This window comes from Pelodiscus sinensis, chromosome 32, assembly GCF_052426305.1.
Source record: "Pelodiscus sinensis isolate ZL-2025 chromosome 32, ASM5242630v1, whole genome shotgun sequence".
In the NCBI taxonomy this organism is placed as follows: Eukaryota; Metazoa; Chordata; order Testudines; family Trionychidae; genus Pelodiscus; species Pelodiscus sinensis.
The window spans coordinates 1,803,094-1,820,933 of record NC_143083.1 but is presented as its reverse complement, the minus strand read 5'-3'; the positions used below and the strand labels follow the sequence as shown (position 1 = coordinate 1,820,933).

Here is a 17,840-nt window from a genome sequence, read left to right as displayed (position 1 = left end):
AGCCCAAGGGACACAGGCCTGTCTACTCCGGTCCACACCATCTCCCCCACGTCCATCAGCCTCCCAGCCCAGCACTGCCACAAACACAGCTCCTGGTACCCATGGGCAGCTGCGCCACACACATGTACCAGCTCTCTTAGCTCCTGCAGTCAGGCTCTCCCGGGCTCTTGCAGCCCCACTGCCCAGCCCAGAGGGTCGAACCCCTCCTGGTTGGGAGGCGAGAACTGGGCAGTGGGATTAGCTGGAGCAGAGACCCTGCTTTACCCCAGGATGGCTGGCAGCCTGAAGCTGCCTGCTGGAGAGGAGGAAAGCGGGGGTGAAAGGAGGAGCTGCATTGGTGACATTCCAGCTGTGCCAGAGGACACACTTGAAGACTATAACAGAGTTCAAAAAAGCACGAGGGAATTCCTGGAGGAGAAGTCCCTCGACAGCTACTAGCCAGGCTAGTGGCCCTAGCCGCCATTTGCCGGGGCAGGAAATCCCTTGATGCTTGCCTGTTCCATTTATTTTCTCTGGGGCACCAAGCATTGGCCACTGTTGGCAGACAGGACACTGGGCTAAGATGGACCTTTGATCTGACCCAGCCTGGTTGTCCTTACGTTCCTATGCATTTCCCGCCATGCCTAGGATGTGCACAAGTACCAAAGGTGAACAACACAGTCCAGACTAGATTATACACCATAACCTTAGGGAGAGCCATGTGTCTAGGGACCGCCTGCCTGTTTTCAACCCAAGCGGCTAGTCAAGAGTCTGGGCGCTGTGGATGCTCCAGTAGGGAGTAGCAATCTGTGATTCTTTGCTGCAGTTTTGTTTCTTTACAGACAATATACCAAGTTCTGTATCTTTGAATAGAGAAGGAATCAAATACTAGGAACAGCGTATTTGCGCAGATCACGAAGAACACTCTTTTCAGCCAGCACACCTGGACCAAACTCCTTGCCCCAAGTTTCTCCCAGTCTCAGACATGGAGCTGTTATCCGCTCCTTCCCCGCTGTCTGTCTCTCTGGTCCCCAGTGTTCTGCTTACCGCTACCCTGCAAAATATCAGCAAAACCTCCTGGGGATTCACATTCTTTTCTGTCCTAGGTGGAGCCGTATCCTTACAGGTACGTTAACTGAAGGGTGCGTTCACAGCTATCAATTTCAATGCGACAGAAAAGCCCCTTGTTACGTAGGCTGCATCTACACTCCGGATCTGTGGCAGCATGGGTATGCTGCTCTGGGCCCTGAAGCGCAGACAGAGCCTTGGAGTAAGTGACTTGTTCGGTGGTCCTCGGGGGAGGGACCAACTGCTAAGCAGGGATATGTCTACACTACCCTCCTAGTTCGAACTAGGAGGGTAATGTAGGCATACCGAACTTGCAAATGAAGCCCTTGATTTGAATTTCCCGGGCTTCATTTGCATAAGCGGGGAGCCGCCATTTTTAAAACCCCGCTGGTTTGAACCCCGTGCAGCGCGGCTACACGGGGCATGAACTAGGTAGTTCGGACTAGGCTTCCTATTCCGAACTACCGGTACACCTCGTTTCACTGGGTACTAGCGGGGTAGTGTAGACATACCCCAGAGGACTAGCAGCAGGGGAAGAGTTATTTACAGATATACCTGAAGAGAAGATGTAATAGGAAGAAACAAGAATACCCACATGGGAATACCAAGAACCCCCTCAGCTTGCTCCCTTGACCGTGTCTGTGCAAAAGTGGATGAGGATGCAGCGCTAGTCAGGGACTGGATACCGCATCGCCAGCAGGAGAGCGCTTGCAGTGCTTTATGAGGCTCCGCTTGGGAGCTACGGGCTTTGCTGTTTCTTGTAGCACAGGTTCTAAAAAACTCCCAGGAGAATTCTCCAGGACAGCCACACTGAGAGCCTCAGCAAGCTGGGTACAGCCCCTCAGGTTTTCTGAGCGAGGATATAAATTCACTTTGATTCATGTATTAATACATTTGTACGTGCAGCCCTTTTCAGAGGCTTTCAAAGGGCTTGCTCTCCAGCAATCGCTGAACCTCAGCTCCTTTGTGAATAATGCAGGATCAGCAGCAGCCCCAAAGATGTGGAAACCGACAGGCCTGGCCAACAGCTTCAGAGATTCCCAGTGGGCTGCCAGTTTCGAGATGTGAGGCCATTACACATCGAATACGATTCTCATCAGGGCTGAGTACCTGACAGCGCCCCTTTCCTTCAGTTGTGGGTGTGGCTCTTACAGCACCAGGGAAAAGCAGGCCCTGGGTCACTAGTGAGACCAAGACAAAACTGCAAGTGGGACCGGACATTTATGTAGATGACAAAAATATCCAGAATTGTTCACATGAATGATCACAACTTGGGGCTGGTTGGATAAACCTGGCTTGGTGCAGAGCACAATCTTGTCACTGGAGACTAGGATAGACCCATAGGGGGAGTTCTTAACCCTTCTTCTGATGTGCTCAGCAAAGGCTGCTGTCATTGGTCAGTGAAAGAACTCTGGGCCAGCTGGATCTTGGGTCTGACCCAGGCAGGCACTTCCTATGATGCCAGAACCTGAAGGACCCAGGATCAGAAGCCGTATTTGGAAACATTGGCCTTTAACTTACAAGGGATCACAGCAAGTTTGGGGCACAGCTAGCAACAGAACATCAGGAGTCCTGACTCAGACTCCTCTGCTCCAGCAGGCACACACTGCCGCCAGTGTTAACGATATGTTTGTCGGACGTCTACTGTCAAAGAAAGATCTTGGAGTAAAGGTATCCTCTAAGGAGCAAGGGGATTCTCCCCACTGTGCAGCAGCTCCCTGCCACACACCACTGGAGAGCAGAGGGCTGAACTCCCAGAAATGCTGAGAGCGAGCACGACTCACAGCATGACAACAGCCAGAGCTGGGATTACTCAACACCTTTTTTTTTGGAGGGGGGGGGGGTGTTAAACAAATCAGACTCACTGAAGACAGCTCTGACAGCATCTAGCACCAATGAATGCAGGCAGAAGATTTCATGCAAGGATATGCCTGCCTTTCCATATCCAGTGACTTTGGGCAAGTTCCTTCATCACCCTGTGCCTCAGTTTCCCCATCTGTAATACAGGGGTAACGATACTGACCTCCATTGTAAAGTGCTTTGAGATCTACTGACAAGAATTGCTAGATAAGAGCTGGGGTCTATTATCATGAAGATCAGAGGGAGAAAGTCACTCGCCTCTGCAGACGGGGCCCAAGACAAAGTCTACGTGCTACTGAAATTCCACCAGTCACTAGAGCACAAAAGGACATCTTACCTGCCATCCTGCCCTGAGGAGTGTGTGCGCCTCCTGTGGAGACAAACCAAAACCCACATTTACCTGACTGTAAGATCAAGATCAAGAACACATATTTCTGCGCATCCAGAAATATAATCTATGCTATCATGTGCCGAAAGTGTCCGTCTGCTATGTACATTGGACAAACATCTCAGACACTTCGCCAAAGGATTAATGCCCACAAAACAGATATCAGACAAGATCACAAAGAGAAAACAGTTTCTTGCCATTTTAACCAGAAAGGACACTCTCTCAATGACTTGACCACCTGCATTCTGCTACAAAGACCTTTTACATCTGCACTTGAAAGGGAATCCTCTGAACTGTCATTCATGTTAAAATTTGACACTTGCCAACAAGGACTTAAACATTTGAACTATCTCATCCATTACCAAGACAGTTTCCCCAATTATCACCTGTAATACCATTAACTCACAAACATCCCACTCTCCCTACCTCTAATATCATCAATTCACAGACACTTACCTTCCTTCCTTCCCCCCCCCCCCCCCCGCATCCCCCTCCTGTTCTGCAATGTGATTTGTCCTTTTCATATTTGTTCATTTTTTTAACTGTATCCTTTGGTATATATGGTTGTGACTACTTTCTTCCACTATTTGATCTGAGGAAGTGGGTCTGGCCCACGAAAGCTCATCATCTAATAAACCATCTTGTTAGTCTTTAAAGTGCTACATTGTCCTGCATTTTGCTTCAACTACCCCAGACTAACACGGCTACATTTCTATCACTACATTTACCTGACTGGGCTTTTAAAAGAGTCTTTGGGGGCTAGAGGGCACTATTCTACTTGACAGCAATAATTAATCCCAAGCCACAGTCCTCGCTCCTAGGAGCAGTTTAATGAAAATCAGCCAGGGCAGAGACTCAGGCCAGAGCCGGGCCAGACACCCAGATGACAACTCCATGCTTACCTGTACCTAGGCTGCTCAGAAGTCTCTGAGGGAGACCGCTCAGGAACAGAGAGCGACGTCGACGAGAGCGTCGTTGCTATGGAGGCTGTGGTTGCTTCTTCGAAGGAAGGGGGAGTGCAGGGTAGTAGGTCTGGCCTTCCTGCTATGCACGAGGCCAAGGGCAGGAAGACAGGAAAAAACAGGCTGAATGAGTTAAATGCAGGCAACTCTGTCTGGCCAGCTGCTGAAGTCATGTCAGTCTGCTGCACCGCCACTGGGCTCCACAGCCGCCTACGGAGTGGGCAGATCTTCCGTGCTGTGCAGCTGAAGGAGTATGGGGGCAGGCATGCAGTGACCAACAGCGCTGACTTGAGCGAGGTGGGGGCTGTGCACAGTCAGCACAGTCCTACCAAGGAACTTTACTCCCAGCTCCACCAGTGTCCTTGCAATGCTGCCAGGGGGATTTAAGGCCTTGCTCAGACCCTACTTTGGGCTCCGACTGTCCGAGCAATAGCCACATGTGCTCAGATGATGCACGAATCCTTAAGAGTAAACTTCATAGGCCCAACTGCCCGCTACCTTTTCCCATTCTTCAGAACTGGGAAAGGCTGCACAGACATAAGTGGTTGTGGAGAATCAGACCCAGCTTCCTCCTGGCAAAGGCCATGGCTTGCACTGGACCGTGGTACCAAAGCACCAAAGGAATTGGCTTTTACATCCCCACTGAACAGCAAGATGCTCCACAAGCCAACAGCATTTCCATGGCATCTGGACTGTCCCCGTCATCACTGCTCCTGCCACCTGGCAGCACACCTTGCAGCAGTGACGTGAATGACCATTTTTACATGGCACCCTTCCTGTGCTGGCTCTCTCCAGAAGTGCAGGAAAGGAACTCCGCCCTTGCTTAGCCAATATATTAGTTCCTATTGCCATGTCAAAGCAATAGTCTCTTATCTTCCCCCCCGTCCCGGGCAGGGTTAGCACCTGCAGATCACAGCAAGAAATGGAATGAAGAGCTGCTGATCAAGTGAAACTTGTCTCTGGGGCACACTGGGGAAACTGAACGAGTACGGGGAGGATGCAAAGGAGCAGCTACACACCCGGGGCAACAGAATAGGCACTGGAGAGCTAAAATCATCACAACCACTACCTTCATCATCCAACGTGGGGTAGCTCCTGGCAGCACGGAGATCATACTGGGCCTCATCCCTTTCCGAGGGGATCTGGCTAGCTGAAAATGCAGCTGTTGGACCAGGCATCTTGACAGCTAACAAGACTCCACGTCCTTTCTTAGATGGAGACGATTTCAGAGCTGCAGTCAGAAGAGTTAAGGAGGTGAGACCATGAGCTGTGCTGACAGACATCAGAGAAACCCTCTTGCCCCTGGGCTCAACAACCCCACAACACAGCAAAAGAGCGACTGTCTCCAGGAAGGCCTGGCTGTGGGCTGCTGAGACGGTTTGCCTAAAGTGCTTCCAGCTCTGAATTGGGCCTTTTATAGGAAATTTGGCCAGCTCCAAGCTGCAATCAGTTCCAGCTTTCTGGCCATTGCAGTTTCCTAGCTTAGGCCTGGCCTGCAGGGGGAAGTCCTGTTTTGCTACACAGCTGGCTCACATAAGGAAGGATGACAGGAGAAACAAGCACTTGCCAGGCATGCCCCCTCTGATTCTTGGGGCATGGTACTCTCCAGTTCCTACACACCTGCTTTACAAACTGTACAGACGGACACAAAGCCCACAAGAAAACTGCAATGTGGTGATAAATACAGGTGTGGGGAAAACGCCACACACTCATGCTGCCCCTGGAGCATAGCCCGGTACATTTTAAGACACCTTACAAATACAAAGGAGAAGAAGCAGGGAGACCACCCGGGGCAGGCATTTCCGTGGCTGTGTGGGGAGCAGCAGGCTGTGTGGTTAAGATTTTCCCTACTAGCAGGGTGGGGGAAACAAGGGGGGCAGAGGGGACTTCCTGCCCATCTCAAAAAGGGGAGGGCCCCAAAGGGGTGCCCCAGACAGCAAGTCTGCATGCACTTACAGGAATTCTTTCGGAACACTGTGTTGGTCATGAATTTGAAGAATCTCTCTGCGTAAAAGCTGGGTCTGTGCACTGACACCGTGTCCTGGAAACAAGAGAGGCGGTCAGCAGTGCCCAGTGAGTCTTCTTTATTCCAACATTTAATGGCAACAGCACCTTAAGCAGATCATTTCAGGTAAGTCCTTCCATTTTAACACTATAAAACCTTTGATTGGATTTCGATGCAGTTCTCGGTCGTTTATGCTAGGCTAGTGATTCTGCTGCTTAAAGGGTACCTAGGTTTTTTGGGAGGAAGCAAACAGCTTGATTTCATACAAGAGAGTCCCCTGGTTTTGTTTACTGAAGTTCAAAGTGCACTTGGATACAGATGGATTGGACAGTCACCAAAATTCACCAACACAGCATCGATGCATTTTAGTGATTTCATTTCATGTACTAAAGCTGAAACGGCCTTGGGCAGCTTTGATGGTCTACATCCTGCTTCCATAATCATTGGCCTCTACAAGATGCATTCGCCCCATTTACAGGGGAAGTCCGACAGGCGTTTCTGAAGAGCGAGTCATTTCCCGCTCAAGTCAATTCTGCAGCAGCACAACTTGCTGCTGTGGAATGCCAGAGGAAAACAAGTAGAAAGTGATTCCCCATTGGCCAATAATTCACCTGAGTGGAAATATAAACATTGCAGAGAGTGTTCTGGGACAGTCCAAGGCCTGGTACAGCAGAGAGCAAAGGACAGAATCAGGAGGGCCAACCAACTGAGGAAGTGGGGTGGGTTAATGGAAGCACCATGCCACAAACGTATAGGAGGGAGGAACTGCTCCTTTCCATTGGACTGGGGCTGTACCTGCTGAAAGACTACGAATGGCACGAAACTGCATACAGGCAAAGCCTGCAGACTACCAGCTTGCCAAGAACATTTCTCCCCCTAGGCCGTGCGCCGAACACTCACCCCATCATGGACGAGGGCCTTCCATGTGTGCTCTAGCTTCTTGATGAACCTAGTTTTAAGAGAGAGTGTTGGACACAGGCCTGCTCTCCTTGCCTAGCAGGCCACCTTTCACACCCTCCCACGGCAAAGGACAGTCAGCGACCATGGTTCCTTCCCATTCGCAGAGCGTAGCTTTCCTCTCCCCCAGCCAGCTGGGCCGATGTCTCTGAAGCAGATTGCTAGGTGCCAGCAGCTGGGAGGTCAGGACTCCCTGGACATACTGGAGCTGTGAGGAGGGCACAAGAGCTACCCCCCTCCCTCCGCACAGCGCTACCCCTCCAGGAAGGGGAGATTTTTCTTTAAGAAAAGCAGATTCAGCACGAGTGGCTGAGATAGGAACTTCAGAAGGAGCAGGAGGAAAATCCCACAGCTTTCAAACACACCTTGATCAAGCTGAGGCAAATTGGACACGTGCCCTCTCAGACCATCTTCTCTGCAGCAGGCTTTACTCTCTCGCCAGACAATATTAGAAGCGGGTTTTATGGAAGCTCGGGGGTCAGTGGATGCTCAAGCCCTCTTACCTGTAGGACTGAAGGATGTCTATTATTCCTACGTGCAGCAGGAGGCGCTCTCCTTTTCCGTTCACAGCCGGGATTCCCCCCATTCTGAAGAAAAGAAAACATCATGCGGAGATGCCCCAGGAGGCTTGTGCATTATGTGAGAGCAGAAAAGAGATTGACATTATCTGGGGGGGGAAGAAAGGGGGGGCGGGACGGGGGGGGGGGGATTCTGTAGTTAAATCAGGTTGTCCCTGGTGCAACAGCTTTTGTTATAAGATACGGACCGGGGGATGCGCACACTGTCTGTAATGCGCTTTGCTGTCTAACTGGAAGGTGGTGTTCTATGTTCTTTGTTCCCTGTCAATCTCTTGACCGTGAAGAGTGCTAAGGTATGTGATTGCACTCTCCTGCCTGGGTCAGGCCTCCTGTCCCGCAGTAGGACGTAGGTTCATACTCAAACGAGATACAAAGCACTAGCTGCTACACGTGAATGCCACCCTGCAGATACGCTAAGCTAGCAGCTTCCGGCCACTTCCTTAGGGCAGCCTGGGAGAACATTAAGACTTGTGTGGCACCTCAAGGAGGCATCTGGGCAAATATCCTCTTCCTCCAAAAACATACGTTCTGACTCTTAAGATGGATGTTTGCTCCCACCACACCCAGCAGTAGCTCCCTACAGAAGTGCTGAGGCAAGTCTTAGGCATGCCCTTTGCAGGCAAAATGCTTTGATAACACTAGGATATAAACCCCTATTTTCTTCTGAAGGCCAGTCGGCTCGTGACTACAGATGGCATAAATCCTGAATGCAGCCAGAGTGCCTTGTGTGCATAGAAAAACAGAAGCTGGGCCCAAATCTTCAAGCACAAGTTTGTTTTTAAACTGTCCCTCCCCCTGCCCACTAATACCCATCTTGAACATGCAGTGCAATTAGTACCAGGTAGGGACGTTAAATATCCGTTAACTGAATAGTCGAGTAACCTCATTAATTCTTATCGGTTAGTCAACTATTTTCTAGTCCCCGAGGGCCAGGCTAGCAGCCACTGTGTCAGAGGCAGCAGCGCCTGCTGACAGGCTGCTGCTTCCCCATGTTGCTGCCTATGTCTACAGGGGGTCTGAGCTCCCGGACCCAGCATGAGCCAGAATGGAGCTGGGCTGCCTGCCCACCTGGCTCCTAATACACTTTAAAGGCAGGGGTAGGTCCTGGACCGAGTGTGAACCAAGACTGAGCCAGGCTGCTGGCCAGCCTGCTAAAAAATGTACTGGCAAGGGAAGGGGGGTGGAGAGGGGGAAATGTGTGTAGTCTATAGCATTAACCTATAAGCTTTTGCTTATTGATGAATCAACTACACTATTACATCCCTAGTACGGGGTGGGCAATAATTTTTGCTAGCGGGCCAGTCCAAGATTCTGGAAAGTGGTCGAGGGCTGCACTCTTCCATAGTATTAATGGAGGAGTGGGGGTTGGGATGGAGATTGGGTGCAGAATGAAGCTTGGGGTAAGAGATTGGGGTGCAGGAGAGAATGGAGTCTGGGAGGGAGTTTGGGTGAAGGAGGCAGTTGTGACCTCAGGCAGGGGACTGGGGTGCAGGGTTTTAGGATGAGATCTAGGGTAGGAGTGGATTGTGATCTCAGGCAGGAGATGGCGGTACCAGATCTGGGAGGGAATATGGGTGCAAGGGGGGGCAAAAGGTTTGGATGTGCGGAGTAGCAGGGCAGGAGTGAGGGGCAGAAGTTTGGAGAATGGAAGGGCTGGAGTGCCAGAGGGAGGCTCTGGCCAGGTGACTAACCAGCCAGCAGCCAAACCAGCCTGCCTGCCGAGCTAAAGGCTTCCATAGCTTAAAATGTTTCAGCTGGTCTGGCCATTTGCTTGAGTGAGTAACTGAGCAGGAGTAACTGTGCTTCGTGGCTGCGTGTTATTCAAACAGGCAGTTCCCATTGGCCAGTTTCTGTCCAGAAACAGACCAATGGGATTATGCTGGGGGTGGGAACAGTGTCTGAATCTTCCCCCCTCCCCTCTGGGCTTGTAAGGAGAAAGCACCCTGCAGCCACATTTCTGAGCAGCAGGGCTGTGGGGCAAGCAGGGGAGCCTGCCTGAGGCTCCCTATTGACTGCACAGGCCAGATCTGGTGGCTTAGCGGGTCACATCTGGCCCATGGGCTGTATTTTGCCCAGGCCCGAATTAGCATCAACACGTGGTAAGTCAACACGTGGCCATCAGGAGGTCTACTGGAATTAAGAGTTATTTGAGAGAATGAAAATGCCGAAGTATTTCCTGGCTCTGTTAGCGTGCAGAACCCTTGGTTCAAAGGGAAGCAGCTGGTCTCTCAGAGCACGGACGCTAGCAGACCAACAGAGCAAGCCCACCATTTGTTAGTAAGCCCAGCCCACTGAGCCATAAAGACAAAATGCTGCCAGAGCCACTCACGGCTCAAGAGCTACAGAGAAGATATTGTGCAAACACACAGCGGGCTAGCCTCCCCCACCCACAGCTCCACTTGAGCACATCCATTCCCACCAAACCCCAGCACCCCGGAGCAGAGGGCACTGCGAAGCAGGCCAAATCCTCTGGTCGCGCTGGCATGTATGGCTTGGCAAGAAGTCCCAGGGATAAGGTGACAGACTCACGATCCAGGCAGAAAGGGAACTCTAGTCTCCTCAGGCTAGGCTAGCATGCCCCAAACGCTCCTCCTGAGACCGGCGTTGTGACTACAGGCCAGTGTGGGGCCACTCACCTATCGGGTGAGTCACAACCATTACAAAGAACAACTGGTAAGTGTTTCCGAATGCCAAGCACCACATTTCACATCACTACTCCAGGCTCCACATTAGTGGCTGGACTCCCTTTTCCTTCAGACAGACAGGTCATTCAGACAGCTCGAGCCAACAGCAAAGAGCTTGCAGCCCTAAGGATTTACTACTTTGGTTTTTGGCTTCCACCCACTCCCACTACAACAGCTGGAGAGAACCAGATTTTCACCTACGTGTCATCTGTATCTATGGACTCCCCCCGGGCAGCCCCACCCTGGATGGACTCCATGGCTGTGGAGTAAAGTGCCTTCTGCCCAACAGGACGCTTCTCATCAGATGTGCTCTGGGCTCCCTCAGTCTGCCGCTCCCGATCTTGCTGGTCTATGTTATGCACCCCGAGCAGCAGGCTGTAGTCCATGATTTTAAAGCTTTCCAGCACCTACAGGTTAGAATCGGGTTCAAGAACAAGTTAGACAAGAGTCAGTCCAGTAAGTTCCCACATGCTACTTCAAAGGCAGACCCAAAAGCATGGGACTGTCCATGTTGGCTACACAGAACTCATGCCAGCAACTCCTTAGCAGCTATGGGAGAGCGGATCTGAGTTCATTCCCCTTTGTTTCAACACAACGTCCTTTGGGCTTGGTCTAACAGATCTCAGCCACCCGTGTTGTGGGATGCCCAGCTCTGCTCCATCACCTGTCCAGACTGTAAAGCAGAATCTCAGTCACTAGTTCACCCCAAGGACCCAGTTGAGGATGGTGAACTGGAGACTAAGACCAAGAATACCGCAGCATATGGCAAGCGGCGTCCCTGGGAGCCAAGTGTCATTTGCTTTCACGACATTTCCAGGACCCCAGTGAATGCTCTTTGCAAGCAGCAGAGTTCCAGCAGCCCGATCTACTGTATTGCTGGAATCTGGGCACTGACAAGCTCAGCTCAGAATACAGCAGATAGCCCATTAATCTGTAAGCCCCAAAGCCTAACATGGGACAGTCCATTTTAGTTACAGCCAGCCAAGAGCTGCAGAGCTACCGTCGGTCAGTCCCACTTTCGGGGTTCTTCTTGTCCTTACCAAGCAGTCTCGCTGCAGCGTTTTCACCAACGCACTGAAAGTATCGGTGTCCAGCATTAGGCCTTCTGGCATGTCCTGCATGAAGTCCAGGTCCTTGAAAGTGGGACTGGACTTTTCCTTCTCCTTCCTGGATGCCCGGCGTTTGTAGGTGGAACCCTTCAGGTCAAATTTCAAGTGCATTTTCACCACTCGGGGCAGGATATTATTCATCACCACCACCCGAATGTTCTTGCCTCCCGACTGAACGCAGTACAGTCCATAGAACTTTGGCAGCAAGGTCCGTGGGTTCTGGTTCAGGTTCTGCAGTGGGGCAAGGCAGGCAGAAAGGGCAGGTTAGAAAGAGCCGCTGTGAAGAACGACACCTGCTTTGTTCAGTGCGGAACCCATGCTCAGACTGGCTTTGGGAAGGGTTTACAGACCAGTGTTCGCACACCTCAAATTTATTTTTACCTTTTCTATCCTGCAGAAGAAAGATTCCAAGCAAACTCCCCCTAAGCATTTTAAATAGCTGCACCTAAGCTTTACAAACTGGAAAGATTGCGATGCCTTGCCTTGCCTATAGGAAATCAGAATTTGAACATCTCCCTGGGCAAACAGCCAAGTTTGGGAACTCCCAAAGAGATTTCCCCACAAACCATGGCTAAGAAAAGGGAAACGTAAGCACCACCCTCACTCTGACAGCTAGTTAGTGGGAATTTAAAGTCCTAAAATATCAAATCTCCTTAGCTCATAGTTGTTAGATCTCCAATTCAATGTTCCCTTGCTCAGAACAAACATTTATTTCAACATCTCTATGAAGCCAGGAGGAAACACTCATCTCCACTTACCCTGCTTAGAATGAGTCAATTTATAAAACAGTCTGCTAGAGAGATCAGTTAACCCACCCCCACTGCAGGCCCTTTTTAGGTAGTCATGTTATTAGGAATGATATGACAAACTCAGTTTGCTTATTCAGTGCTGGGAGGCTTTTAAAAGGAAACAAAAAGGTCTATGCATGCCATATGAGAAAAGAGATCAACCTGCCAGATTACAAAACAAAGCAAACAAACACAGCAAGTGTATGAAAATTTAATGCCTCTTCATCTCATCTTTCATAATCAGACCCAGGAGCGAGTTCTCTTTCTAAGCGTGTCAGATACAGTGCCAGGCAAAGCCACTGCTGCCAGCCAGAAGCAGAAAGCAGAACTTGACTTTCCAGAGACAGAGTAACAACTCAGCACCAACCATCCTCGTGACTTGTCTATCAGCTCATTTTACACCTTCACTGAGTTTCAAAGAGCAGCAGGGAGACCCTCATAGCAATTAGCATGGGGTAACTTTACAAAATATCAGACAACAGCATAAGCACTTTACAGCAGGGAGAGAAGTCATGTTTGAGTCTCTCGAGTTATTTTTATTATTCAACCATTCAGAGTTCCTGGAACAAGGAGGAAACTGGTTACTACTTTCACTTGAGTTGTCCTAATCCTATGAGCCCTGCCCAGCATGCTGCACATGCTCAGCCTGAGTAACATTTTCAAAAGCTCTTAAGTGACTTAGCTGTTTAAACTCCATTTTCACAAAAGCGAGCCACTGATTTGCAGTTACATTCTGGAGCCGAGAAGTCCCGATGTGCTTTGGAATAATAATTGCTAGCTCTTATCTAGCCCCTTTCTTTGGCAGCGCTTAGAGCACTTTACAAAAGGAGCATCATATCCCCATTTTACAGGTGGGAAACTGAGGCACCAAGAGCAGCAATGGCTTGCATGAGGTCACCTGGCAGGCCAGTGGGAGAGACAAGAACAGAATCCAGGTCTTCCCAGGCCCAGTCCAGGGCCCTGAGCAAAGCAGATCAGTTAGAGACTAGCACAGTGCACACGTACAAGGGGCAGAGCGAAGGTAACGCGGGTAGCCTCAGCTCTGGTATTTCCATTGCATGGTGCTTTTCCTTAGCAGACTTTATGCCCTTTGAATGCAGTTTTTGGTCTGGAAATGGACCCTAACGTGCAGCTGTGTATGAGCCGCTTCCTGCCACTCAGGGCACCTACCTGCCCTGACACACTGGGTTCCTGGTCTGTTTCCCCCTCCTGGCAAGACACTGCTATGCCAGTGCACTGCCACTGCCTTGTTACCCACCGTGCTGCTGTGCTGTAGAGCAACCCCTTGTTTGGTGCAGGCTAGAAAATGCCAGCACGCAGCCACAGGCTGCTACACACACAGGCAGGTACCAGGGATGGAGGGGGCAGGACCTACTGCAAGAGAACAGCCTGTTGCTGAATGGATCTCCATTAAGTTGCACCCAAGGGAAATCCAGGAAATAGTGGGAAGGGTCCCCCCATAACAACCATGGCTTTGTGCTGCTCAAAAGCAGGACAACACTCCCACCCACACAGCTGTCTTCATGAACCTGGGAGCATCGGATAGGAGACAAAGGGGAGGAAAAAGTTTCACCTCTCAGGCCCCCCCATCAGTAAAGGTGCCATCTTTTACCCTGGGATACGACCATAGTAAAGCAGGTGGAGGGGGCAAATACTTGTCAGGACATGGTTCAGCTGTTTCCAGGTTTTACAGGAGCTGAATTTGGTTCCAGGTCAGCCTTCACAATAAGCATCTGTGCTGGGCAAGCAGGGAAGGGAAGCCCTGCTGGGTTACCAAACATCTCCCTTTGTGGGGCTGCACACAGGTGAGCTGTGCCTTCCTTCCACAAGCCAAAGCCCTCATACGCACCATGTAGTAGCCAGGCAGAAGTTTCTGTAAGAATTCCGCTTCCTTGTGCATTACAGTTTTTATGATGAATTCGTCATCACTGGTGACATAGAAGAGGGAACCACTGGCACCAGGGTTCGACAGCTCAATCAGAGGCTCGTTACACAATGAATACTACAAAGGAAGGAAAAAACAAGGTTGCATTCACCAAAAGACGACATCTGCCAGACATTCCTAAAGCACTGCCCCTGGAATCTAGATCAAGAGGTCTGGGATAGTAAGCAGCATGCAAATTGTGAACATTAAACTGGGGCTAGGTCTCACGGTGGGTTCGGAAAAGGACAAAGATGGACACAGGGCTCTGACTGCTCACAGAGTCAAGCTAATCAGCCTGCCCTCAGCAACACCCAGGCTCCGCAAGAACATTAAATCTTCTTCTGTTTTGTGTCTGCCCTGTAATGCCACCACAGATGCACAGAAAGAAAGACTGGGTTTAAAGAGACAAGCCAGCTTGATCAGTGTTGTGTAGCCCTCTGGCAGACAGAAACAAAACGCATTGCCTGTTCCAAGACTAAAGCTCTCATGTGCTCAAACATTAAAGATACAAGGTTTGCAGAGGCGTCCCTCACACCCTCAGTGCAGCAGCTAGAACAGGTGGGAAAACACTCCCCCCTATAAACTCATAGATCAGTAGACATGTGGTAATTATGCTTCCCTGTATTCAGAACCCAATCCTGGAGAACAGGGCTGGGACTAGAAATCTGAACAGTGAGTTCCCAGAGCAGAATGTGCATGAGGAGCAGAAGGGAGGAGGCGGTGTTGTGTGGATACAATACCCCCAAACCATTTGCATATGCCAAAAAAATGGGGTTAGGGCACCATTCCGTAGGAGCTGGTATTTGAAGAAGGTAAGGAAGGGTAAAGCAGATAACACAGAGGGGACCAACATTAAAGCAATACATTAATTGCTATCACTACATGTTGAAAATACCTTTCAGTACTGCATGGATTAACTATCCAAGACTTCATCAACTTAATTATCTCATGCATAATTAAAAAGGTATTCCCTGCCATGGTGGGCCAGAGAATAGGGAAGCAGTGGCAGCAAATCAGATCTGTGACCTTTGGAATTCAGGCAGGCTCTCTCCTTCCCCCAAGTTTGTAACCACTATCATCCAATCTGCAAGCATTAGCCCAGATGGAGATTTCTGTTGTCAAGCAGTCCCAGCTTACAGGCTCATTCTAGTCCTCACTGCCCATATCTGCAGTTCGTCAGAAAAGCAGTTATATAAAAATGGCACCTTCTGAAGATCTGCTCCCACCTTGCTGCCAGCAAGATGAGGGGCAAACACACACAGGAGCCAACTAACTGAAAGCTGATGACCTACACAAAAGGTTTGAACTGATGTTGCTCAGGGGTAGGAAAAAGTTCACAATGGGCAACGTAGTTAAGCCGACCTATCCCCTTGTGTGGGCATGGCTGGGTGGATGAAGGAATTCTTCCATCACCTAGTTACCCCACTTGGAAAGGTGAATTAACTACAGGCTTGGAAAACCCTTTCTGTCACCAGAGGAAGCAGTTACACTATGGTACAATGGCAGCACAGCTGCCGTGCCATAGCTGCACCATTCCAGTGCCCATATGGTCTTACAGGAGAATTCTGGTGAGCTAGAATTCCAGCTCTAGGGGAGCAAGCTGGATTCTAGTCTCATTTTCACATCACTAATTATAACTACTCTCAAATTGCTAATCTTTATTACTGGGGATGATGCACAAGGCAGGCATCTTGCCAAGGTCCCGGGACCCGATTCAGAACCAGCAGCGTGGGGTGGCAGCCCACTCTCTGGGAGCAGAGCCGGAAGGCAGCGCGTATCTGTTACAGTGACCAGTAAGCGCTTGCTTATTGGTTAACCGTTTCAACAGTTACACTATTACATTCCTCATCATGGAAGTCGGGAGAAATTCCAGAAGACCGGAAAAGGGTAAATCTAGGGCCCATGTATAAAAAGGGAAATAGGAACAACCCAAGAAACTTCAGACTAGTCAGTTTAACTTCTGTACCAGGGAAGATAATGGAGCAAGTAATTAAAGAATTCATCTGCAAACATCTGGAAAAAAATAAGGTGATAGGTAACAACCAGCATGGATTTGTAAAGAACAAATCATATCAAACCAATCTGACAGTTTCCTCTGATAGGACAGCAAGCCTTGTGGACATGGGAGAAATGGTGGACATGGTATATCATGGTAAAGCATTTGAAATGCTCTCACATGACCTTCTGATCAATAAACTAGGGAAATACAACCTAGATGGGGCTACTGTAAGGTGGGTGCATAGCTGGCTGGATAACCATTCTCAGAGAGTAGTTATTAAAGGTTCACAAGGCTCCAGGGATGCTGAAAGGGCATAACAAGTGGAGTTCTGCAGGGGTCTGTTTTGGGACCGGTTCTGTTCAATATCTTCATCAACGATTTAGATGATGGCAGAGAAAGTATGTTTATTAAGTTTGCAGATGATACCAAGCTGCAAGGGGTTGCAAGTGCTTTGGAGGATAGGGTCAGAATTCAAACTCATCTGGACAAATTGGAGAAATAGTCAGAGGTAATAAGGATGAAGTTCAATAAGGACAAATGCAAAGGACTCCACTTAGGAACAATCTGTTTCACACATACAGAATGGGAAGCGACTGTCTAGGAAGAAGATCTGCAGAAAGGGATCTAGGGGTCACAGTAGACCACAAGCTAAATGAATCGGCAATGTGACAATGTTACAGAAAAAGCAAACATGATTCTGGGATGCTCACAACACTCCTGTTAATGCAAGACATGAAATAATTCTTCCCCTCTACACTGCACTGATTAGGTCTCAGTTGGAGTCGTGTGTCCAGTTCTGGGCATCACATTTCAGGAAGGATGTGGAGAAACTGGAGAAGATCCAGAGAAGAGCATCAAAAATGATTAAAAGTCTAGAAAACATGGCCTATGAGGGAAGACTAAAAGAACTGGGCTAGTTTAATTTAGAAAAGAGAATACTGAGAGGGGACATGATAGCTTCTTTCAAGTATCTACAAGGGTGTTACAAGGAGGAAGAAGAAAAAATGTTCTCCTTGGTCTCTGATGATAGGACAAGAAGCAATGGGCTTAAATTGCAGCAAGGGATGTTTAGGTTGGATATTAGAAAAAAAACTTCCTGTCAGGGTGGTTAAACACTGGAATAAGTTGCCTAAGGAGGCTGTGGAATTTCCATCACTGGAGATATTTAAGAGCAGGTTGGATAGACATGAGGGATGATTGAGATGGTGTTTGGTCCTGCTGTGAGGGCAGGGGACTGGACTTGATGACCTCTTGAGGTCCCTTCCAGTTCTACTGTTCTGTGATTCTGGCCAGGCAGATCCAAACCTTGTATTAATCCCAGAGAACTAAAGAACCCCACACATACCAAATAATCATCTGGACGAATTCCAAAAAGCTCCCGGAAGTACCGAAAAGCCACAGGTGCATAGGTTTTGAACCTGAAGTCAGGGTAATGGTGCGCTGGAGTGAGGTTACTTCCTTCACTGCAGGGAAAGGATAAAAGAAGAGAAGGCAGGTTATTTCACATTAATGCCTCATGGACTTGCATGTTTACATCTG

The 17,840-nt window shown here is 49.4% G+C and overlaps 1 protein-coding gene across 7 annotated transcripts in view; it reads right to left on the bottom strand.

Annotated features, from left to right (window-relative positions):
- Positions 1-17,840, bottom strand: part of PIP5K1C (phosphatidylinositol-4-phosphate 5-kinase type 1 gamma) — a 72,243-nt gene that overhangs the window by 9,496 nt on the left and 44,907 nt on the right. For 5 of the 7 annotated variants that reach the window (XR_016348208.1, XR_016348210.1, XR_016348209.1 and 2 more), the window contains exons 5-14: positions 17,647-17,764; positions 14,228-14,380; positions 11,522-11,821; positions 10,683-10,888; positions 7,723-7,806; positions 7,163-7,211; positions 6,214-6,298; positions 5,327-5,488; positions 4,198-4,339; positions 3,245-3,277 (exon numbers count right to left, since the gene is read on the bottom strand). Coding sequence is in view for 2 of the 7 variants with exons in the window: in XM_089775015.1 (XP_089631141.1) it covers positions 3,245-3,277; positions 4,198-4,339; positions 5,327-5,488; positions 6,214-6,298; positions 7,163-7,211; positions 7,723-7,806; positions 10,683-10,888; positions 11,522-11,821; positions 14,228-14,380; positions 17,647-17,764 (1,332 nt within the window). In the remaining 5 variants the exon portion in view is untranslated. Of the gene's footprint in view, positions 1-17; positions 1,034-3,244; positions 3,278-4,197; positions 4,340-5,326; positions 5,489-6,213; positions 6,299-7,162; positions 7,212-7,722; positions 7,807-10,682; positions 10,889-11,521; positions 11,822-14,227; positions 14,381-17,646; positions 17,765-17,840 lie in introns of those variants that run through there. The other 2 variants (XM_075903305.2, XR_016348211.1) reach the window with 2 other exon arrangements.